Source organism: Nomascus leucogenys, chromosome 19, assembly GCF_006542625.1.
Source record: "Nomascus leucogenys isolate Asia chromosome 19, Asia_NLE_v1, whole genome shotgun sequence".
Lineage (NCBI taxonomy): Eukaryota > Metazoa > Chordata > Mammalia > Primates > Hylobatidae > Nomascus > Nomascus leucogenys.
In genome coordinates, this window is record NC_044399.1 from 60,801,193 (window position 1) to 60,826,904 (window position 25,712).

The 25,712-nt window shown below is 41.4% G+C and overlaps 1 protein-coding gene across 5 annotated transcripts in view; it reads right to left on the reverse strand.

Moving 5' to 3' along the window:
* Positions 1-25,712, reverse strand: part of CEP112 (centrosomal protein 112) — a 556,849-nt gene that overhangs the window by 45,889 nt on the left and 485,248 nt on the right. For all 5 annotated transcript variants that reach the window (XM_030800677.1, XM_030800675.1, XM_030800674.1 and 2 more), the window contains one exon: positions 8,155-8,244. In XM_030800677.1, coding sequence (XP_030656537.1) covers positions 8,155-8,244 — 90 coding nt within the window. The remainder of the gene's footprint in view (positions 1-8,154; positions 8,245-25,712) is intronic.

Below are 25,712 nucleotides of genomic sequence, written 5' to 3' on the forward strand. Positions count from 1 at the left end.
TCCCACCAGGTCTCTCCCTCAACACCAGGGGATTACAATTCAAGATGAGATTTGGGTGGGGAAACAAAGTCTAACCATATCAGGGGGCCATAGGAAGTGCTGCAAAGGCACAGATAGATAAAAGTGGGACATCAGGTGGGCAGGGCTGTTTTGAGGATAGGGGCTCCGGAAAGCAAAGGCCTTACAGAGTGATTGAATTCAACAAGCGTTGGTGGATGCCATGAAGATGACAAATTGGGTCCTTACCCTAAGGGGCGTAATGTCTAGTAGGAAATTCTCTTTGGTTTTCCTGCCTTTAAATTCTCCTGGCTCTGCTCTTCCTGCCCATTACTTTTCAATCCTCTTTGTATCCTCCATCTTCTCTGGTCCCTTGGCTGTGATCCTGCCTACCAATCTGCTCATGGCCCTCTTATATCCCTCTATGCTCTTCTTTGTCAATATTATCCATACGTTCTGGGTTTCTGCTATATCTGCATCAAGATGACTCTGACATGCTTAAAGTCCTAGGGCTCTTTCTTGACTTCTGGATTCAGATTTTCATTTAAATGCCTCCAAATGAATGTCCTCCGGCTAGCATCTAGGATGCAACATCTAAAAAAATGATAGTGTCATTGTCCACTATACACCAGCTTATCAATTAAAAACAAGGTATTATTTTCAACACATTCCTTTCTTCCACTCTCTAAATCTCTATATTCTGTGAATTTTTCCTTTTTTTTAATTTTTTTTTTTTTTTTTTTTTTTGAGACAGGATCTCCCTCTGTAGCCCAGGCTGGAGTATAGTGGTGCAATCTTGGCTCACTGCAACCTCTGCCTCCCTGGCTCAAGGGATCCTCCTACCTTAGCCTCCTGAGTATCTAGGACTACAGGTGCACATCACCACACCTGGCTAATATTTTTGCATTTTTTTTTTTTAAGACATGGGGTTTCACCATGTTGGCCTGGCTGGTCTGGAACTCCTGGGCTCAAGCAGCCTGCTTGTCTCAGCCTCCCAAAGTGCTGGGATTATAGGCATGAGTCACCACGCCAGGCCTGAATTTTTCTTTTCTTTCTTTCTTTCTTTTTTTTTGAGATGGAGTCTCACTCTGTCACACAGGCTGGAGTGCAGTGGTGCGATCTCAGCTCACTGCAACCTCTGCTGCCCGGGTTCAAGCAATTCTCCTGCCTCAGTCTCCTGAGTAGCTGGGATTACAGGCACCTGCCACCGTGCCTGGCGAATTTTTGTATTTTTAGTAGAGACAGGGTTTCAACATCTTGGTCAGGCTCGCCTTGAGCTCCTGACCTCGTAATCCACCCACCTTGGCCTCCCAAAGTGTTGGGATTACAGGCATGAGCCACCGCACCTGGCCTGAATTTTTGTTTTTAAATGCGTATTCACATTTATCCTCTTCTTTCTACCCCTTTTGACAATATCCAGCTCAAGCCTTCTGTATTTCTCTTGTGACCAGTGATATGAATTTTAGGCCATAACCTCTGAATTGGTCTCCTTTCATTTCTTGTTCATCTTCCCTGCTGGACTAATCTTTGTAAAATATAACCTCAGTCATCTAGCACTCCCCAGCAAATAAAAAGTGCCCCATTGCTGACAACTGCTTTCTAACGAATGACTGAACTGCTCAGCATTCCATCCAGAATTGGCTGCTGGTCCTGACACACAACACAGCGCTCAGTAAAGAGTAGATACTGAGTAACAAAGGATCCCTCTTCCCTTTTTTTAATGGATGAAATGAACAAAACGAACTTTCTGGTCTTGTTTTCCTCTTCACTGATATCACACCTTCTGGCCAAGATGTTACTCAATGTCCCTTCAACACTCGGCATGTTCTGCTCTTCACTCTGCCCTCTAACTAGAATGTCCTTCCTCTCTGTTAATGCCCAGCCCAGATGTTCCCTTCTCCTCTATAAATAACTATAATCACACACGTTGCATCTCTATGATGTTTGATAGTTTTTGAAGTATTTTTACACACTTTATCTTGTTTTGATGTTCCCAAGAACGCTGTGGGAAGATATTTTACTAACATTTTACTGATTAGGAACCCATTATCCAGAAAGGTTGAGTGGCTTACCCATGATCACATGATTAGTAGTGACAAAGGTGGACTGAGAACCAGCAGCACTTTTCCCACTAGATCACGACAGTCCTTGAAGCCTCTTCTGGTTTCTCTCCCTGTGCCTTGGTGAGAGTCTCTGGGACCCTGCAACCCAAGAGGGAACCTCTTTCCCCACCCTGCAACCCCTAAACACACACGATTACCACAGAGACTGTCTTTGGTCACTGGTGTCTCTCCTAAATTAGTTGATGTGTCTAGGCCTTAAATATGAAGTTGGTTGCTGCAAAGCTGTGATCGAAATGTTAAAGTGTGACTTTTAACTATTTTAAAATAATTTATGAGTCACTGTGCCTGCACAGTCCAGACCTTTAATGCTTGCAAAACCAGATGAGGCTTAGAACTAAACCAGCTGGCTGCAAAAAATACTGAGCAGAAAACCAAAGAGGACCCCAGGGGCAACCCAAGACAGCAAGACAAGGTAGAAGCCAGGAGCCTTCAAGAGAAGGCTGGCAGAATGCTGATTCCTTCCGACCAGCTTTGGAAGGACCCGGTTCCCCAGAGGGCCGCAAGCTCTTGAAACAACCCCAAATTAGCAAGTGCCACACACTGCCTAGGCAGTGGGACCCTAACCTCTTCCTGGGTAAAGATCCTCTCCTTCCTTCCGATAGCATCAGGGAAGATGGAAGGAAGGACCAGTACTTGTATTCTTTCTGCATATTGTGATTCTGAGCCTCCAAGCCATTGAGAAAAAGAACCAACTTCCACCTGGGTGCGGTGGCTCAGGCCTGTAATCCCAGCACTTTGGAAGGCCGAGGTGGGCAGATCACAAGGTTAGGAGTTCGAGACCAGCCTGGCCAATATGGTGAAACCCGGTCTCTACTAAAAATACAAAAATTAGCCAGGCGTGGTGGCAGGCGCCTGTAATCACAGCTACTCAGGAGGCTGAGGCAGAAGAATTACTTGAACCCAGGAAGCAGAGGTTGCAGTGAGCCAAGATAGTGCCACTGCACTGCAGCCTGGGCAACAGAGCGAGACTCTGTCATTAAAAAAAAAAAAGAACTAACTTCCATTCCATGCCTGGGGTCTACATTTTATACACATCCCATTTACTCTATCAGACTGTAAACTCCTTGAGGGCAAAATCTATAACTTATTCATCTTCGTTTCTTCTCAGACCTAACACTGTTTAGCAAAATACACCTGTTAAAAGAATAAAATGTTGAGTAAAAAAAGACTGAGTCTCCTGTGAAACACTCAGCGTTGTATTTTACTTATTAGAACATCTCTAAAATATTGTTTTTTCTCACTAATTTGTTTAACAAAATATTCTTCTGGGAAACTGAGTGATTAATGTAATTAAAGCTATTCATACTTTCAAATTTTAAGATAGCCAGTTTGAAGCAGGGGGTTTTGCTTGTGTATATTAATATCCACATATTGGTATGTTAGAATCTGACATTGTTTGGTGTCTTTGTTATAAATACATGCTTTACACAGTGTTAAGAATAACAAGAAAACTTTTAGACTATTTTCTTCCTTTTCTTTTCTATAATTTATCAAACCAAATTATCTAGTCTCATTGTGAATAACGAAACATTGTTTGCTCCCCATTGTGAATAATGAAACTAAGTGAATTTTAGTTTTACCCATAGTATTTTAATCTGTACCTGCACCCGAGTGACAGATGGCATATATCCATTTTACACAGTGTTTAACGCAGTGGAAAATAATATTCTGGGAGTAAGCAGACCACTTACAGACCTACCCTGGGTCTGCCACTACTGTGTTGTACATTAGGGAAGTCACATCCTTCCTGATGACTCAGTTTCTTTGCACAATGAAAAAGTCTGACTCAAGCTCTGATCTCCCTTCTTTGATGAAATTATGGGGTTCTTGCTCAGAATAAACTGGAATTAGAAATTATTACCTCCTCCTATGAATAAAAATAATGGTGATTTTAAATTGCTGTTTATTGATTCGAGAAAACATCATGTTTCTGTAAAGCTGACTTAGAAAATTTATTTTCTGATTCTATTAGTGTTATTTCTCTTGAATCTGCCCAAGGAGAAAATTAACCCTTTGTGCCTCCCAGTGAGCACATCTTCCCTGGGGACTCTGTGTGCTGATCTGTCCACGTGAGGGGACAGAAGGGAGAGTTGGTGGCACCAAGGCATGTGGTGGGCAGCAAAGATGCCACCCATCAAGACCTGATGAGAAGCAGCTTTTTGTTTTTAATTAAAAACATAACTTTTACAATGCCTCATTCATTTCTTGTTTTTATAGAATCAAAACGCAGAAATTTTTCTTAAATGAAAACCAGAAACCATTGAAACATTTTTAAAGCAAGCAAGTTAAAAAAAGCAGCTTAGGAAATTGTCTTTTGTAATTCTGCCAGTTTCAATTTTGATTCCTTAATGCAACTAGTATCAGGATAACAATATTTGCTTGAAAAGAAAGAGAAGATAGTCCTCAGGGGCTGTTTCAAACACATTTTAGTTGTTCGATTGGCTGATGTGAGACTAGCTACTGTTACTGAAGTTGCTTTGATGAACAGCAAAAAATACATTCATAATGTAACAATCTCAACATTTTAGATATCCTTAGTAAACTCATATTTAGCAGATCCTAAAAAGTGTCTATGACAATCGTTCTAATTTTTTTTTTTTTTTTTTTTTTGAGATGGTGTCTTGCTCTGTCACCCAGGCTGGAGTGCAATGGCACAATGGCACAATCTCGGCTCACTGCAACCTCCGCCTCCCAGGTTCAAGTGATTCTCCTGCCTCAGCCTCCCCAGTAGCTGGGATTACAGGCGCATGCCACCACGCCTGGCTAATTTTTGTATTTTTAGTAGAGACAGGATTTCACCATGTTGGACAGGCTGGTCTCTAACTCCTAACCTCAGGTGATCGACTTTCCAAAGTGCTAGTATTACAGGCATGAGCCACCTTGCCCAGCCTAGTTCTAATTATTTTTGACTACTTGTATTAGTGTCACAAATTTAAAGGGGGACATAGGTCAAATTTAGATAAAAGATTAAGTTAAATATAGATGAATAGTATTTGTTAAATATCTATTATTTGTTATGTGGTTTAATTGAAACAACTGCCTTTTTTTTTTTTTAGCTACACCCTAGGACCTTGTGGAAAGAACCCAACATCTCTTGGTTACAAAGATTATGAAATATTCAGCTTTACCCATGGGTATTTCCTGACATTTCTTTGGTAAACGGTAGCCTAATAGAAGATATCAGGAATTAGTGTAAGAAATATTCTAAAAAGCTATTGTCACTACAAAGATGAAAGCAACTTTGATGATCAAAAAGAAGTCAATAAAAAAAGACTGAAAGTAGTTCCTGAATCCTTCTCTATTGTTCATTTGGGATTTCTTAATTTCCCTACTCTCAATATATTATGGAATTTTCTGTGTGAAGTTTTGCCATGAATTAAATTGATGTCAACAAAAGTTTTACCTTAAGTCATATTTTACCACAAACAGAGAAACCCCAGTCCTCCAGAGAACACCTTTTCCTGCCTTTAAGAAGCTTGTCTTTTCTCCTTCTTTTAATTACAAGCATCATCTACAGAGGACGGGGCTCAGTTGACCTTCAGTGACGATTAGACCTGCTGATTTGACATGAACAAATCCATGCTCCCATCCGAGGAGGCATTTTCATCTCCTTGACTTGGCACATGATGGGCAAGTCTGCTGTGCTTGTGTTTCCTTTGCTTGCTGCTTTTCTCTGCCCATGGAAAGTCAACGGCATTTGCCCCTCTACCAGGAAGCAGGAATACGATGTCTGTTTGCCTGCCATCCTTGATAAGTTTACTTTCTCTATCATTGCTATCCAGTTTTTTTTTTTTTTATTTGCTAGATATGTAACTTGAGAATTGTCATGGAAGGAGCAAAAGTTTGGAGTTCAGATAAATCTGGATCTGAATACTCTTCTACTACTGTGTGATCTTGGATCTACTGCTGCGTGATCTTGGATGAGTTAATTACTGTGGATTTTGGCGTGCTATTCACAAAATGCAGATGATAATACTGATCTTACATGGTTATTGTGAAAATTAAATGAATCAATATGTATAACATTTCTTGTACAGTGTCTGTCATCTTGTCAGCATTTGATAAGGTATAGTTATTAATTTTTTTCTTTTTTTTTTGAGATGTAGTCTTGCTCTGTCTCCCAGGCTGGAGTGCAGTGGCGTGATCTCGGCTCACTGCAACCTCCGCCTCCCCAGTTCAAGCAATTCTCCTGCCTCAGCCTCCTGAGTAGCTAGGACTATAGGCACCTGCCACCACGCCTGGCTAATTTTTGTATTTTTAGGAGAGACAGGGTTTCACCATGTTGGCCAGGCTGGTCTCGAACTCCTGACCTCATTGATCTGCCCACCCTGGCCTCCCTAAGTGTTGAGATTACAAGTGTGAGCTGCTGCGCCTGGCCTAGTTATTATTAATTTTTTATTCTAGTATTATTCTATTTTGTTATCCTATTGTTGGGTGTATTACATAGACATTGTATAAAACGTATATGTATATATGTATATTTATGCATCTCATATACATGATATGTACATACATATGTGATATACATATGACACAGAGTTTATTAGAGAGTAGGAAGGAATTATAGGAGGGCAAGTCAATTCAGTAAGTGTTAACAGTCAGCATCTATTAGGTGCTTACTTTCATCATTTTGTACAATCCTCTATCATGGGATCCTGTTTGTAAACATCTCCAGAGATTAAAGAAGAAAAGAAAACCTATTAGCCTTACTTTTGTGTTTCCCCTTCCCCCAAATTCAGAATAAGCTAATATAATATGCCAGTATTCCTGTACTGAGTTTTACAACCAAAGTATAAACATCTGTCAATTCCTATGACTGTTTCTGTACATAATGGATTGATGGCACTTAGATCAATATTAGCAATGCTATACTCAATGGCTGAGGACAATGCATTTATAAAGGGTTTCATCAAGATTCATGGTCTCTAGTGATACATGTTGACTTTTTAGTTTAAATTGTCAAAATTACCACTAAGTGTAATTTATTATAACCAGAAGAGTTGGGTGAAAATAATACTGTCATTTAAAAATAAAATAGGTCATTAGCTATTGTCATAGCCATACTATTCTGGGTTATATTACATTATTTTGAAAAGAATGGAAAGAAAGAGGAGAAAACTAAAATTCAAAAGAAAACATGATTTATGCCTCTAAGCAAAATAATATCCATTTATTTTGAAATGATAACATAGCAGACACTGTTGGCTGCATACTCAACACTCCATTTCCCCTTCTTTTTGTTCCAGTTTTCCTTCTCCCAGTTTCATCACCAGCAGGTGGGTCCTGATTATTCTAGGCTAGTTTTGTATACTCAGTTGTTTAGCCAGGGATTGGGTATGCCAGGCTAAGCATGTGACCTTCTCTGGCCAATGACATGTAAAGGGAGGGGGTAGTTTCCGGGAAAGATTTCCTTACTCATTAGGCCCTAGAAACCGGCAGCCTCTTTCTGCCTCCAAAGAGTGCAGATCTGGACAGAATGCCTGGCACTGCTGCAGCCATCTTGAAGTTGCTTCTAGAATGAAGCCAGCACCGGAGGCAGAGTCATGAGAATGCTTTACTTGTGGACTTCTTGTTCTGTGAGGTAATAAATTGCTTTATTTTTTATGTCAACCATGGGTGGGATATTCTGTAACTTGCACCCAAAGTATCTTAACTGAAACAGGCAATGCGTAAACTTGTTTTTTTTTTTTGAGATGGAGTTTTGTTCTTGTCACCCAGGCTGGAGTGCAATGGTGCGATCTCGGCTCACTGCAACCTCTGCCTCCCGGGTTCAAGTAATTCTCCTGCCTCAGCCTCCCAAGTAACTGGGATTACAGGCATCTGCCACCACATCCAGTTAATTTTTGTATTTTTAGTAGAGACGGGGTTTCGCCATGTTGGCCAGGTTTGTCTCGAACTCCTGACTTCAGGTGATCCCCCCACCTCGGCCTCCCAAAGTGCTGAGATTACAGGTGTGAGCCACTGCACCTGGCTGCACACACTTCTTGACCTAGAGAAAGTAAACAAGAGAGTCAAATAGTAAAGGAGTGGGTACCTGTTCCTGTGACTCTAATTCTTTGTGTTGTAATTTTTTCTCTGCACATCGCACCTGATTAGAACGGTTTTCTAATTCATCTTGTAAAACCTGAAACAGTATAAAATAAAGATATCATTAATAGTTAGCACACTTGAAAAAATAGTTTTACACCATGAACTGGCACTAAAAAGGCCTCAGATCTCTAGTTTATTACTCTTGTTCCAAAGCATTCAGGCAAACAATATCAGACTTTTGTGTGTCAGGCCAAGATGTTTTCTGCTTGAAGAATACCTAGTATAAAAAATTCCAAAGTTATAGACAGATTGGCAGATGTCGATTATATATTAAAATGTCTCATATTCCCAGCACAGAACCACAAGCATGTAATAAAGCATATGTAATAAAGCACAACACTATTGCAATGAAAATGGCTCCCTCAGGACACCTGCAACGTACACTTACACTCTGAATATCATTGTGACAGATAGGAATTGTAGTATCTGACCAGCATAACATTTTTCAAAATTATATTATGATAATTTGAGTAAATTGTAGTGGCCTTAAAGGAATTTCTTTATAAAGTCAGAGAGGATGGTATGGAATTTGAGGAACTTGTAAGAAATGGACAGAGGTGAACTCTTTCCATTGCCAAGGAGCTGTTTGAAATAGCATTCAGGTTAATATGGGAAATGGAAACCACAAAGACCAATAATTACCACTGCATCAATTACTATGTTAAGTAAAGAAGTGAACTAGAAAAAAACCTTGTAGTTCCCATGTACTATTTCTATAATGACACTGGATTGTCCATTCAAACAATCCAGTGTAATTATAGAATTACTACATGGAAAGTTACAGTGAGCAGAATGCATGGGGTGGTAACAGCAAAGGTGCCAAATTCACAAAATTCAATTCATCCAGTCAATATTAGTGAGTTCCTGCTCTATGTCAAGAATTGCAATAGGTACTGTAGACATAGCAGTGAAAGAAAATAGACCAAAACAAAACAAAACCCTGGTCAGGCACAGTGGTTCACATCTGTAATCCCAGCACTTTCAAAGGCTAAGGCAGGAGGATCACTTGAAGCTAGGAATTCAAGACCAGCCTGGGCAACATAGCAAGATGATTTCTACAATTTTTTTTAATTTAATTAGCTGGGTGTGGGGGTGCAAACCTGTGGTCCCAGCTACTTAGGATACTGAGGCAGGAGGATCACTTGAGCCCAGGAGTTTGAAGCTGCAGTGGGCTATGATTGTGTCACTGCACTCCAGTCTGGGTGACAGAATGAGACCCTGTCTCAAAAAAAAAAAAAAAAAATCCTTGCATTCACATGCTTAGATTATAATGGGGTGGAGGTAGGCAATAAGCAAATAGTAAGTATATTATATAACCATGATGAGTGCAGAAGAAAAATAAAGCAGGGAAGGGGACATTCTGGAGTGGTGTGAGGAAGGGGGGATTGTGATTTTAAACAGATGGTCCAAGAAGGCCTAGCTGGGCAAAGACCTGAAGGACGAGAGAGAGCAAGTCACACGTAAATTTCCACAGGAAGAGCCTGCCAAGCAATGGCCACTGCATGTGGAATGACTCCGAGATGGTATGTTTGTGGAACCCATAAGGTCACTGTTGAGAGTGAGCAAAGCAGCAGCAGTGAAGTCAAGGACATAACAGGGTTCAAGTCACATCAGGTCACGTGGAGTCTCGCAGGTCAAAGGCTTTAGATTTTGCCCAGAGATAGACAGGAAGCTGCTGGGGGGTGGGGAGCAGGTGCTGCTTTCATTGTTGTCTGAAGAGCAGACTGAGGGGCAAGGCAGAGGCAGAGAGCAGGGGAGAGGCCACTGCAACACCGGGAAAGGGAAGAGGGAGAGTGGGGCCAGGTGGTAGCAGCTGATGAAGGAAGGATCAGGTCTAGGTATGAAATAGGGATGATGGCCCTGAGGGAGTGGAAGCAGAGAGAGGAAAAAACAGGACCCCAGGGATTCTGGCCTGAGGAGCTAAGACTGCAGTTGGCATTCACAGAGACAGGGCAGGTGTTGGTGGAGAGGAGCTGGAGCTCAGCCTCAGTTGGGTTCAGTTTGAAATGCCTATTACACATCCAGGTGGAGACACGAGTTCAGACACAATGGCTAAGTTAGTGTCCATTAAAGATTCCTGCCAACACAATGCCAGCCTTTTTTATGTCCAGATAAACAGTGGTTCTTAACCCTTTGGGAGGTTCTAGACTCCTTTGAGAATCTGATGAAAGCTATGTAGTTACTCCCTAGAAGGAGAAAAACCATAGTTGTATGATTTTGCCTCTCACTGTAGGGCATTCATAGATTGCCTGAAGCCCATCTGTGAATGGACCCCAGGCTAAGAACTAATTTAAAAAGTGAAATGGTCTGTGAACGAGCTTGCATGCTTTAGGGTGTCTTTGATATTAGACTTGATTATAAATCTACAACTCAACCAGGTCTGAGAATGAGCTTGGAAATCTCTCCATTCTTGAATTGTCTATAATTCTGTTGTTCTGTTCTACTTCCAAAAGGATGAATGCAATAGTTCCTGTGCTTGTTGATGAGGTAGCCTTTCCCCCGCCCCCCACTTTCATAGCTACCAACAAATAGGATCTTATCAGTTTCTTTTATGGCATAATTGGGGAAAGTAATGATTACTGTATTGGGAAGAATATTTATCTATTATTTTTGTCCCCACTCTTTCCTGCTCTCTAATCCATCCTCACACCACTGTCAGAGTGATCTTCTTAAACTTAAATCTGATTATGTTGTTCCCTGACTGAAATGCTTAAACAACACTCCAGCCCCGCTGAGAGACAACTCTCACTCCTTAGCACAGCATACAAGGGCCTTCATCAACTGGCTTGGTCTCCAGCCACGCTGCGCCATAGGAAGCCTTGGCATGCCGTGCAGATGTCATTACCAGCAATAACAACAGAAGCTATCATCCACGGAGTGGATTTTATTTTTAACCCTTATGACAATTTTGTGCACCCAGTATTGTTTCATCTACGTTAGAGAGGATGTAATTGAGGCTCCATGCAGTTAACTACCTTGCTCAAGTCCATGTGGTTAGTAGTAAGGCACTGGACTGGAATTTTTTTTTTTTTTTTTGAGACGGAGTTTTGCTCTGTCACCCAGGCTGGAGTGCAGTGGCACAATCTCGGCTCATTGCGACCTCCGCCTCCCGGGTTCAAGCGATTCTCCTGCCTCAGCCTCCAAGTAGCTGGGATTACAGGCATGTGCCACCATGCCCGGCTAATTTTTTATATTTTTAGTAGAGACAAAGTTTCACCGTGTTAGCCAGGATGGTCTCGATCTCCTGATCTTGTGATCTGCCCACCTCAGCCTCCCAAAGTGCTGGGATTACAGGCATGAGCCACCACGCCCAGCCTGGGCTGGAATTTTAACACATTTCTGTAACTTCAAATTCAATATGTTTGTGCTACTCCATGCTGCCTCTTTCCCACTCTGTACTGATTTTCTCTTTTCTTTGCCTGGAAGTCTCTACTGCACCTACTCTGCTCAATGATGTAATTGCCCTAATCTATACAAGAGCTAAGTAATGGACTTCTCCGGGCTTTCATCTAGTGTTTAAGAGAATTAATTTCCATGTCTGGGTGGCATGCAACTGTCTGCATGCAACTGCAGCTCAGGGCTCTCCTCTCTTCATCTCTGCAAGCCCAGTGCCAAGCCAGCTCAATGCCTGGTACACAGGTGACACTGAAGTCATGTTTGTGGAAGGAACTCATAAACATTTGAATTCTACTCCCTAAAGACATTTACTTCAATTGTCAGGGCTTCTGACTGTGGCACATTTAACCAAAGGTGATTATGTGTCCTGAGACACAAAATATACAAATATATCCTCCAAATGTCTGTATCTATCTCTGAACATACACACACATATCATAATGATAATAATTGATAATATATTATCTGGTTTCTGCTACAATAAAAAATACTCCTTTAATTTTATTTCACAGAAGAGAAAGATGGCATGCCTCTCCCTTCTCTTAAACGAAGAGTTGTTCCCCACCTCCTGGATTCTCTCCCTCCTTGCCTTCACCTGCAGAACCCTGAGAGTGCCACACTCGGCGTCCCACATCCTCCCCCATTCACTACATACCCCGTTACACCTGCCCCCTGTCCCCACTGCTCTCCTGAGTCAGTTTTCACACCAGTCACTTGTCATCTCCCAAATGCCAAAGCCAGAAGCTAACTTTCTTCCTTTTTCCACAGAAGCATTTGGCCCTATCCACACCCAATTGTGTTTTTCTCTGGAATTTTGAGGAAATAATTCTGCTCAGTGAAGTCAAGGGATTAAAAAAAAAAAAAAAAAGAGGATGCTGCAAAAGTGAAGGCCAAAGACAACAGTCCTGGAAAGAGGGTGGTAGATATGGAGAAGGGGATGGGTGTAGTGGAACCATTGACAGGGGATTGGAAAAAAGGGACTCAGAGATACCCCAAGGCTTTGAGATGGAATGACCAGAGAACAGTGAATTCTTGCTCAGCACAAGTCAGAAGCGGTGCGGCACTGTGCTTTCTCACATGCTGGGTTGAAGGTGCTGGTGGGACTTCAAGGAGGAACTGTTGCTAGAGTCTGAATATTTGTGCCCCCTCCAAATTCATATGTTGAAATCTTAACCCCCAAGGTTATTAGGAGACGGGACCTCTGGGAGGGAATGTCCTCAAGAATGGGACTGGTGCCCTTCTAAAAGCTCTGAGTGAGGTCCCTGGCCCCTTCCACCATGGGAGGACACAGCACAAAGATGGGTGTCAATGAACTAGGAATCAGGCAGGCTCTCCCCAGACGCTGAATCTGCTGGTGCTTTGATCTTGGATGTCCCAGCCTCCAGAGCTGTGGGAAATAAGCTTTTGTGTTTAGGAGCCGCCCTGTCCAAGGGATATTGTCACAGCAACCAGAGCTCACTAGGACCCCTAGCTAGCAGATCACGTTGCTCAGTGCGTCTGAACAGTGGGGCATGCTCTCAGACAGAGGCGCAAATGTGGAAACTTCCTTAGGGAAGTTTCCTAAAACGAGAAGAGGTTCTACAACCTGCCCTTTGGGTGATGCCCACACTCAGACAGGCAGAGGAGGAGATGGAGGCCAAGAAATCTGGTGAAAGTCCAGATAGGCAGGAGGCAATTGAGGAGAAGTTAGGATGACATATTACGGAAATCTAGCCGAAAGAAAGTTCCAAAGAAGGCAGGGTAACATAACTAGATCTGATCTTTTTCCGCACTTCACATAGTGAACAGACTACGAAGTCAACCATATTTTATCAATATTATTAAAATGGAATTCAAATTACATTTGCTTTTCAAAAAGGCAGGCCTTTAAAAATTTCCTCATAAAGATGTAAAGTGTGATCTTTCTAAAGTTAATCAGAGAAAGCAGTTGTATTTAGAAATGACTTTCGTTACCTATTAAAGATCAGTTAAAAAACTGAAAAGTCACCAAATAATATTTCACTTTCAAAAAAGTGAAAATGTATGGCATGAAAGGAAAATGGCAGTTTATATTGGCAGCTGGTCTTGGTTTTATATTCTAAAAGATTATTAGGTTATTAGAGTTCCAACCTCAGAATTTGACATAAGGACTATGTGAAACTGACCACAATTGCTCAATAAGTACAACCGGGGACTTTAAGTTGTGTCTTCCTTATTCAAAAAAGCTTCAAATTTGACATTTCACACACACATACAAAATCACAACTTTTAGTTTCTTCCTGAGAAAAGCCCAAGATAATTAAAGAATAGAATGTCCAACACTGGGTCAAAAATATAAAACAAAACCCAACTTGAACAGTTAAATTGTTTATTCTGCAGAACTGTCCCTCCTCTCCTAGCTCTGCAGTGTTAACTGGCATCATTACTGAAAAGACAGTTCTTTTCTCCCAATTAAATCTGCCTTTAAATATGCTGTAAGTCAGCTGGCTGTGGGAAGATACACCGCTCCTGACTTTCAGAGTGCTGTCTGCTGGTCGGGAGTAAAGAATGACACTTTCCAGAAGAAAAATGTAAATGACATAAGCAGCTCCACAAGAACAATGAGTGCACACCGCACTCTTTAAAAGGGAGAGCGTTGTAGGATAATTTGATTTGTTTCAAATCTGAAAATAATGAGAGCAAATTAAAGTGTCAAAAATTGAACATGTTAATGGGCTCTTCAGGGTGAGGAAAAGGACCTGGTAGCTAATATGCCCATTGAATGGCACTTGTGACAGTACAGGGCTTTCCTGTGAGTTTGGGGAAAAAGAGTAGTCAATGCTATTTTAATAATATGTATGAACATAATTCAGCTCAAGCCACTCCTTAACTTGTAAAACCATGCATTAAGGAATTATGTGTAGTCTTACCAAAGTTTTCTCTTGTAGTTCTGAGTCAATTAAACAAGAATAAAGTGATGGCAGATACATGCCTTTTAATAATGAATAAATGAAACACAAGTTCATTTCAATTACAAAGTGGTTAAAAGGTTTTTTAATAAAGGAAAACTTTATTGGAAGAGAAAAATACTAGGTCACAATGATAAAAACAATTTTTTAAAAAATGTTCCCAGAATACATGGTATATAACAGAGAGAGGCTTTCAGATGTATTACTGTAGCAAGACCAGACGTCTTTCTAGAGATTTCTGCTCTCGCCTTTGGCCCGTTTCTTAGCCAGCTCCATTCCAGCAACCCAAGAGCTGTTACCTTACTACCCTTTTCCCAACAGGCTGTCTAAACATACAAACTGGTCTTCAGCTTATTGCTCAGAATATTGGTACTCTAAGTTCGTACCAGAGAATACAATTTCAAACTCTACTTTCCCATCTTTATCAAAATTCCATTTATGAGACATTTGGAAAAATCCACTTGCAAATCAAGACAGAATCATCAGCAGTATAAAAGTCACCCTTCTGAATCGTGGTCCTGGAAACACTGTCCTAGCAGAGTGGACTGCAGAGACACATTCTCTTACACATTTTCTGTCATGCAGCTTGTAGAGTGGCGTTCTTGCTCCCTTTTAGAGAGCTTCAAAGCAGTTCTCATTGAGTTGAAATTTAATGTGTCTGACACATATTCTGCCTCATTCTGTGTTGTGAAGCCTTGGTAACATACTAGTAGTGCCTGGCCTTTTCACCAATCATCATGAGGTCTATGAGCACGTTCTTCTGGGCCTGCCCTATATGAAGGGGCAGAGAGTAAATGGATCTTGTCCTCGGTTCTGTCCGTACGTTCACCCACGTGTCCTCTGGGAAGTGGGAAGCTTGAATGCTATAGTGTTCTCTTACTTAAAATAAACTGGATTGAATCATATGTAAGCAAAAAGAGTGTTGATTAAAGTTTTGCCCTATATAAATATAAAACTGGGGTTGGTAGAGTTGTGGATTTTAAGGGCCTTGGGGACAGTCTGTGGCCGTGAAACAAGGAACCAGATGAACCTCTGCTGGGTGAAACGCAGAGAGGGGCCTTGCGAGCTGCAAGCTCTGCAAAGCTGAGTTTTAACAAGAAGAAAAAGCCAGAGTATTTATACTAAAGATGCTGCCAAGAAGAAGTCACCCTGGCAAACTGCGGGAAACTGCTCAAGTGGGGTGATGGGTAGACGGCGGATCTGTGTACTCTTCTCCCTACTTTTGTGTATGTTTAAAAGCTTCCATAATAAAAAGTCAAAACATTGAAAAAAGAAAAAAAGTCCCACTTAAAAAAAAATGAGGTCATCATATCCTTTCCTTCATGAGGCTTGAATTTACTATCCTACTTTGGAGAAAACAGATGATTCATTCGCCACTCAGTGGGGAGGAGGGATGCGGGAGGATTTACCCCATGAATGTTTTGAACACAGAATGAAGAGACCAGGGGGGTAGGATATGCATATTTTGACTGAAGGAGAAGATAACTAGAAAAGGAAGGCCTATTTTTATTTTTATTGAGGTATAATTTACATACAATCCAATTCAATGTTTTTTTTCATGGTAATGGTCTGTTTTCCATTTAAAACATGTAAGATGATTTTTAAATGTGTGTCATAAAATATTTGTTAAGTTATAAAATCTTGACGTAAACCTCTCTTCCCCTGGCTGCTTGGTCCTTCAGACAGACGTGATGCCTGAGCTGGACTACAGTGAAGAGACACTAATTATAAAGGTGAAATAAGGGTGACTCTCATTTAAACCTTAATTACCTTCTTAATAATGCCCACATTTGTTTAAGCAGCATTACTCCAATTCAGTCTATTAACTGGGCTGATAATATTTCTGATGAGTAGGTCTCCTTTTGCCATGTAAATTGACACCGAAACAGTAAATGTTTTTCTTTCTACTACTGCTAAATGAAGGCTAAGGTAAAATACAAATAAAGCAGTAAAATCTCGCTCTATTTTCATGTGAGATGTACAGACTTATTTTTTTTAATCATATTGTAAATGACTAGGACAAAGCAAGAGGATCAAGCCCTGTCATCCCCATAAGGAGCGATAAATCTGGGGCTACCGAAAGTGACACAGTGGCAGCGTGACATTTTTACTGGGTGGTCTCATGGGCTATTTACAGAGGCCACTATGGTTTCTGTTTTATTATTATTTTTAAATAGGCTAAATCTACTAACAAAGGTAACTAGTCTTCTTCAACTGAAATGCCACTCAAGATTTCTTTTAAAGTGATTTCTTCATTCAGACCTACCCAGGATGAATAACAAACCATAAAAAAAGTTTTATTAGTGATTCTACAGTCATGGAAAACGGGTTATGCTGCAGATCTAAAGCCAGAGCCGCAGTTACTACTGCAGAGTCCACTAATGCATTCACAACACAACTGTATAATTTTTTTTCCTCTACGGCTTATGTTCAGTTTTTCAGTTTTTTTTCCACATCCAAGCAACACTTATTTTTTGTTCAGGTTTTCAGCTTTTTTTCACATTCCAAGCAACACTTATAAAAAAAAAAAAAAACCCTGATAATTCTATCTCTTTTGTGATACTGATGTGAGGTTTTTACCCAATACATATGTTACTCTTCACATAAGGCAAAATTCCTTTCACGTGAAAACTTTTTAGTTGTTGTTGCGACAAACCACATGCATGAGAAATTGCATTTTCATATGAGCTATTGCTATAGTACTTATTAGGCTACTGATTCAACATAAAAGGCAAAAATACTGTGGCCACTATATAAAGCAAGAGTTTTTCTTGTTTGTTATTCTCCAAGTACGAAAGTTTTCACTTTTTCTCTTTCCTTCTCTCTCTCACCTATTTTGAGTCCTTTAAAATTCCTAAAGGACTTCCTTTAAAGGTCTTAAAAATGCACTTTTTAAAAAGTTAATGTTTCCTGGTCTTAACAGAGGTTCCAGGAAAAGAAATCATGTTATTTCAAGACTTTGATGATCTAAGGAAGCCGGAATCTCCTAACGCACCTCATTCATGTTTTCCTAGTCACACAAAAGACCATCCTGACATTACCCACGTCTCCTCTTAAAGGGGCCAGTCTATTTCTGCTCAGGAAATTCAAAGCACATTCCCCCCCTTTGTGGCTCTAGACAGCTTCACTTGTGAACAAGTTCTTATCTCGGGTGGTAGAAATCTAGGATCAAATTCAAGAACCACAGCTAGGATTTTGCAAGATCACAGAGGAATTTCCTTGTCTGGCCAGGAGGATAAGCACTCGAACTTGAGTTCAGTCTCTGCAGAACAGACTGTTAACTGTTAAATCCTCACAGACCACCCCACTTCGGCGCAAGCCCAGTGAAGAGGGAGGACCCATAAGCCATTCATTTAAATTTCGATTTTCTTACAAAGACTAATCATTCACACATGCCATCCCCTGAGCCTGCAGTATCATTTCCAGTCCCCTCCACCAAACTGTGTATTTCTCCTCCATGAAAACTGAAGATTCATTTCTTCCATGAAATATTTCAAATACAGATTAAACTATTTCGCATTGTCATTATATTCCCTATATGATAACATATTTATAGATCTCTTCCTATTGTGAATTTATCTAACTTTTTTTTTCATTTTAGGCTCTGAACTTCACCAGAGCAACAGCCTTTGCCCCGCCATTATTTGTTAAGCAGTCTCTGAAATGCTTGGTAAAGTGTTATTTACACTACAGTAATGAGCATTTACTGGTAACATCAACCAACTCTATAAAGAGCAAGTTGCCTTTCATTTAAAACAGTTGGGGTGATCCCACTAAAATTCTCAGATTTTTTTCCCCCTTAAGCTATATTTCCTCTCATTCTGTCCCTAGAGAAAAATAACTGAGTTTTACCCAGTCTGCTCCCTTGAGTGTCAGAAGTGGCCTCCCTTCTTGTTTTTTAATAACAACACATCTATCAGTGCCCTTTTTTCATGATCTAGAGGGCTGGCCACCACTGTTGCTCTCTCCCTTTTGCTAAGTCCCTTTCAGTATCTACACTGGCATGTTGTCTTTACCCGTCTGCCCTTCAAGAAATTGGCCACATTTCTTTTGTTTGTTTGTTTGAAGAGACGGGGGTCTCACTATGTTGCCCAGGCTGGAGTGCAGTGACTTACAGGCATGATCATAGCACCCTATAGCCTGGACCTCCTGGGCTCAAGTGATCTTCCCACATCAGCCTCCCAGGAAGCTGGAACTACAGAGGTGCACCACCGCACCTGGCTGTTTTTGTTTTTGTTGGCCACATTTCTCAAGTGTTTGACTCCAGAAGGGAGGCCACTTCTGACACTCGAGGGAGCAGACCGGGTAAAACTCAGTTATTTTTCTCTGCAAGGTCAGCAGTGATTCTCTTATTGATGATCCAGTGGCCTTTTCCACAACTCTATTCTCCTGGACCTCTCTGTTGTACTGGGCACTATTAGAACACTCTCCTTCCAGAAATCCTTCCCTTTGACACCACCGTCATGCTGTCCTCCTCCTCCTTCCCACATGCTTTCTGCTCCTCCTCCTCCTCCTCCTCCTCTTCTCTCTCACTTGTGGATATTTCCCTAACTAGGTTCTTACCTCTCTAGCCTTCTTTTTATACACTGTGTCCTTTGGTTCATTACTTCCATAAGTTAATGGAAGTATTTCTATAATCTGGGCATATAGCATGTACCAGACGTGGTACTAAACATTACCCTCAAAATGCATCTAATCTAATGTGAACAGCAAGCTTATAAAGGAAATATTACGATACCACATGAATACTGCTAAAAAGTCTTACCGAGCATTGTGACTGAACACAGGAGGAAAGCAACAAATGCCGGGGAAGGTTTATACAGTGAGAACTTCCTCGAGGAGGTAACGTGGGAGCTGGAGGGTTTCCCAGGAGAGGAGAGTGGTCCTGGGGAGTGAATCGCAGAGGGAAAGGCATGGCGGCATAGACCTGCAATGCGTGTTGGCTACACCAAAGGCATGGCCAAGCAGAGGGGTGGCACTGAACCAGGAGAGGCTGCCTGGGTTGCATCTCAAACTTATCAAGTCCAAGACCAAACTCAAGGGCCTTGTGTGCCAGGAGGACTATAGATTTTACCCTGTAGGAATGGGAACCACAAAAGGGCCTAAGATGATCAGATTTACAATACAGGATGAACATTCAGGTGACAATGTGGAAAATGGTGGCAGGGAGGCCTGCTAGGGACAATTAACAGAGTCTTGGCAAGACATAGGTGAATCTATGGGACAGGACAGAGGCAAGGATGAGTTTCCACTCAGCCCTCTCTGTATACAGGAGAAAACCAGGCCCAGAAAAATACACCTGTAAGCTTCATGATTGTTTGTAAAATGGCCAGGAATACAGAATGAGGCTTAGGATATTAAATTTTCGGTCAATGAGAAATGCTTTAGAAACTCTAAAAATGAAAAGAATAAAAAAGCACAATTTTACAGACTGTGTAACCAAACATCCAAGAAAATCTGTCTCAGGAGTTCACTCTGCCATGGCTGGGAGGCCATTAGGAGGCCATGCAGTATCACGTGGGAGATGAGCTTGATTTGGACAAGAGAGGGCGAGAATGATGGGCCCGGGGGAATGCATGTGCCGGGGTGGCAGCAGAGCCACAAGACAGGTTGCAGTGCTTGGTCATGCAATGAATGTGCCATGTGCAAGAAGGAAGTTTAAAGAATGACTCTGAGGCTTTCAGAATAGGTGGCTTGGGTGCTGTCATTAACTAAGACAGAGAACACAGTAGAATTAAAATATACAGAAAGGAAGGGGAAGAATAAGTTTCTGCATGACACGGATTCAACAGGAATGATGATGCCAATGGCTTGACCATTAGAGTATGGTGTCAAAAAAGAAATCATGGAAGGAACAGTTTTGGGGAAGTAAGATCATGAGTTCCATTTTAGAGTCACTGAGTTTGAATGCATATCACGACATCCAGCTCTCCTGCCTGATATGGGCAACAGAAACACTAGCTCTAACTAGGGCTTGCCTGGTGATGACTCCTACACTCATCTCCATACCCAGGATCGCAGAAGTCCTCTAATTTGACATCTCCAACTGTCTCTCTTATGTGTGTATATGGTGGCCTCACCATCATCTCAAACTTACCAAGTCCAAGACCAAACTCATAATTTTCCCCCTCAACCAGCTTCCCTTCCAACTGTCCTGCTGATTAATGACAAAGTCATTCATTCAATTACCCAGTTCCTGGTTTTAAATCTCACAATCATTTGTAAGCCCCACTCTCTCTGTTCTCCCTCCTAGTTAGTTGCCCACATTCCTTCAACTTCTTTTTTTCGGGACGGAGTCTTGCTCTGTTGCCCAGGCTGTCACTGCAACCTCCGCCTCCTGGCTTCAAGCAATTCTCCTGCCTCAGCCTCCTGAGTAGCTGGGATTACGGGCACCCGCCACCACACCTGGCTAATTTTTATATTTTTAGTAGAGATGGAGTTTTGCCATGTTGGCCAGGCTGGTCTTGAACTCCTGACCTCAGGTGATCTGCCCACCTCGGCCTCCCAAAATGCTGGGATTACAGGCATAAGCCACTGCACCTGGCCTAACTTCTATTTGAAATGACTCCACTCTATGTCCTGATTTCTGCACACCTGGATTCCAGACTCTTTCCCAGTTGTATCCTCCTGTATCCTGGCATGTAGGATGTGTCAAGGTTAGCATCCTGCACCCTGCATCCTTATCCTGTCAAGGTTAAAATTTCTTCCCTGGCTCTGAATCCCTTCCTAAACTAGCTTCGTGTATCCATTTGGACTTCTTTCTTACTGTGCTCAATATACGGGAATCCCCATTTATCTGTGGTTTTATTTTCCATAGTTTCAGTTACCCGTGGTCAACTGTGGTCTAAAAAGAGGTGAGTACAACTACAGACAAGAATGTATTTTGTGAGAGAGGAGAGAAAGAGAGAGAAAGACCACATAATTTTTATCATAGTATATTGTTGTAATTGTTCTATTTTATTATTGTTGCTAATCTCTTATAGTGCCTAATTTAAATTAAACTTCATAATAAATGTATTAGTCCATTCTCATGCTGCTAATAAAGACATACCCAAGACTGGGTAATTTATAAAGGAAAGAGGTTTAATGGACTCACAGTTCCACATGGCTGGGGAGGCCTCATAATCATGGTGGAAGGTGAATGAGGAGCAAAGGCACATCTTACATGGAGGCAGGCAGAAAAAGAGCATGTGTAGGGGAACTGCCCTTTATAAAACCATCAGATCTTGTGAGACTTATTCACTATCACAAGAACAGAATGGGAAAAACTCACCCCCATGATTCAATTACCCCCCTTCCAGTCCCTCCCATGACACGTGGGGATTATTACAATTCAAGGTGAGATTTGGGTGGGGACACAGAGCCAAACCATACCAGTAAGTATGTATATACAGGAAAAACATATGATACATCAGGTTCATTGCTATCTGTAGTTTCAAGCAACCACTGGGATCTTGGAATGGAACCCCTGTGCATAAGAGGGGATTGCTGTCCTAACTCAAAGCTGTCATGCTAGCTCCAATGTGCAGGCACTATGCTGTGGCTTTAACAGCTTTACTGACTTTCACAACATCCCTCTGAGGTAGAAACCTCACCTTATAAGAAACAGCGAAGGGGTGGCCACAGTGGCTCACACTTTGGGAGGCCGAGGCGGGTGGATGACAAGGTCAGGAGTTCAAGACCAGCTTGGCCAATGTGGTGAAACCCTGTCTCTACTAAAACTACAAAAATTAGCCAGGCGTAGTTGCAGGTGCCTATAATCCCAGCTACTTGGGAGGCTGAGACAGGAGAATCGCTTGAACCTGGGAGGCGAAGGTTGCAGTGATCCAAGAGCGTGCCACTGCACTCCAGCCTGGGCAACAGAGTGAGACTCCATCTCAAAAAAAAGAAGGAAAAAAAAAAAAAAAGAAAGCTAAGGTTCCTGGAGGCTACTCAAGGCTACCCAGCTGCGAAGTCTTGCAGACAGGAAATGGCCCAGGTCCCTCTGCCTCTCAGCCTCCACCTTTTGCCACCAACAGGCCCAGCTCCACACATTGCCCTGTGAGCTCTGTGGGTCTTATCATATCTAGAATGCCGTTCTCCTGCTATTACTTCCATCCTTCAAAAGCCTTCTTTGTCCCCAAATGCTCTGGATTTACTATTAATATTAAAATATTTAGACTTTAACGAATTAAAATGTATAAAAAAAAGAAAAACAAGTTTTTGTGTCACGGATTCAACAGTCGTAATGATTCCGATGGCTTCCGTATTAGAGTATGGAGCCAAAACGACAGAGTATTACATAAAGTGATGAGTTGAATTATATCCTCCAGAAAGACATGTTGAAGTCCTAATCCCCATTACCTCAGAACGTGACCTTATTTGGAAATAGGATCCTTGCAGACATAATCAGACGAGGTCACCCTGGAGTAGAGTGGGCTCTTAATCCAGTATGACGGGTGTCCTCACAACAAGAGATGCACAGGAAGAGGTTGGCCGTGCGACGACAGGGCCACAGATGGGAGTGATCATCTACAAGCCATGGATACCAAGGATTGCTGGGAAACATCAGAAGCTGAAAGAGACAAGGAAGGATTCCTCCCTAGAGCCTTCAGAGGGAGCGCAGCCCTGCCCACACCTTGACTTCGGACTTGTGGCCTCTAGAACTGTGAGATAATAGCTTCTCGTTGTTTCAGCCCACCCAGTTTTTGGTTCTTTGTTACGGCAGCACTAGGAAACAAATACACATGGGAAGAAACGTCCCTTGCTTTCCACATTTTCTCTTCTAAAATGTGTAAAATACACACACGCACCAAACATTTCTTTCAACTACCCAGTCCCACTAGACCTCATTTTACCCATGTGAGGGCCAACAGTCCACTCATTATGAGACAATCTGGAAAATGGCATTAGGGTATTACTATGTTATATTTATCTATCGGTATTTTCTTAATTTTGTGTGTGTACATGGTCATATCAGATCATTAAGGAAGCCACTCCAACAGAATGATGGCTCCTTCTTAGCTGATGAAAGAGATACTGCTTGAGGTGCAGAGGTGGAGATCCTCAGGTGGGCCTGCCTCTCACACCCCACATTCACATGATGGATAGAAATCACTCATGCCAGATAAAGTGTTTTGCTTTTTTTAACCTTAGGATTCTGTGATATCTGGAGCCAATACTCATGAAGGAAGAAGTTTAAAACTTTCCATTTAAACCACTTAGAATGAGAGGATTTACAAAGATCCTGTTTAATGTTCAGCTGACACATTGTCAAAAACATTTATCATGCAACCTTTTGAAGTTTCTTCCACTCCCTTCTAGTTATTAAAGCTTGGATTGCAGTTAGTTATCAACAACAAAGCACACACGTGATGGTGTTTTTAGAGTCAGCCTTTCAGTTTGATTTCTGAACTACTAAGCAAAATTCAGTTCTCCTGATCAGAAAAATAATTAGTGACCTACTTTTCCTGCTGAATGCACAAAACCATTGATTTCTGAAATCACTTCTATATGGACCTAGAGATAATACAAGGGACATGGAAATTTCATTTGTATCATAATGCTCCAAACTGCAAGAATTTTCAGATATAAGAATCTGCCACTTCAAGTGAGGCTGTAATTCTTTCAGTGCAAATGAGGAAATAGTGACCTACATTATTGAGAAGATTCCTCTGGCAACTTAGTTCCTAATATAAATTTCTTCAGATTGAGAATAAGCTTCAGTTCATGTTTTGGCAAGAGGAATAAAACTCTTTCTGAATAATTCAAGCGAATACTATTTTTTGAGTCTGTACAATGTATTAGAAGGTACAGAGTTGGGTAAGACATAGCCTCACCTTTTACAGCACTTACATTATCATAGAAAGTATGTGATAAGGACAAAAAGCAGGAGAGCATGGTGAGTGTGTTAAGTGTTCAATCGAGAGAACAAAAGAAAAAGGAAGGACAGAAGAAGACGTTCAATGACACCACAAGGAAGCAGGCAGATAAATCCAGAATGTGGGACATTCTACAGGACAACCAACCTGGTTTCTGCAAGAAGTCAATGACATGGGAAAAAAGTAAGGAAGGGTCTGCTTTAGATTTGAAAAGACACGAGAGCTGTAACAATCAAATGTAATGTTTGGATCCCGATTCAGACAAATCAACTGTAAAATGGCATTTTAAAGTTAATTTGGGATACTTAGTTATGAAGTAAGTATTAGATGATACTAAAAGATACTTGTTCACTGTCTTAGGTATGACAATGGCACTGTGACTGTGTAAGACAATGCCCATGGTTTCTGAGAGGCATTCTGAAATACACAGTGTAAAACGACTTGATGTCTGGAATTTGCTTTAAAATATTTTAGCAAAGAATGAGGGGGAAAAGACAAAGTAAATGTGGCCAAATCTTGATAGTTACTGAAGGTAGGCGACAGGTACACAGGAGTTCATAGTACTATTATCTCTACTTTTGGGTATGTTTGAAAATTTTCATAATAAAACTAAAAAAGAAACAAACATTTTATGTACAGTAAAATGATATGAGAAAAACACAAAGAGAGATTGGGAACGTGTTCAGGAAGGAAGTAGTATTGGGAAAAGCCTTGAATAATAGCTACAGTTCTGACAGGCCTAAGGTGGAAAGGGGAAAGAATTGTCTGCCAAAGAAGTTGCATTTGCAAAAGTAAATACAAGGAAAATGGGGGTGTGCTCAACAAAGGGTGTGCAGTCCCTGGAGCAGGACCTGGAATATGTGAAGGGGAGGCAGACCTGAAAAGAGGAGGCCAGAGCACAGTGAACTTCAGAGCACAGGCTTTAGTTACACTTAACTTGGTGAAAAGGAGAGGGGCTTTTGTGCAATGCCTAGAATCAAGAAAGATACACACAGTTACTTCCTAGACATTTACAACATGTGTCCCAGGCTTAACAGGTTCAAAACTGGACATCTTATCAGTTTTCCCACTTTATTTCCCTCTCCTTCCACTCATCCTTTTGCCTCAATCTAATTATGTTCCTATATATTCAGATCTAGATTAATGGAACCCATATTCACCTAGTTATCCAAATCAGGAACTGCGAGGACACCCTTGAATTTTCTTTGCCATCTAACCATTTACCAGCCTTCCAAATATTTCTCCTCTTCAGCCCTATGGCTATTGTCCTTGTCTCTTTTCCTCTGGACGATGACTACACTCATAGATCTCTTCGTTCC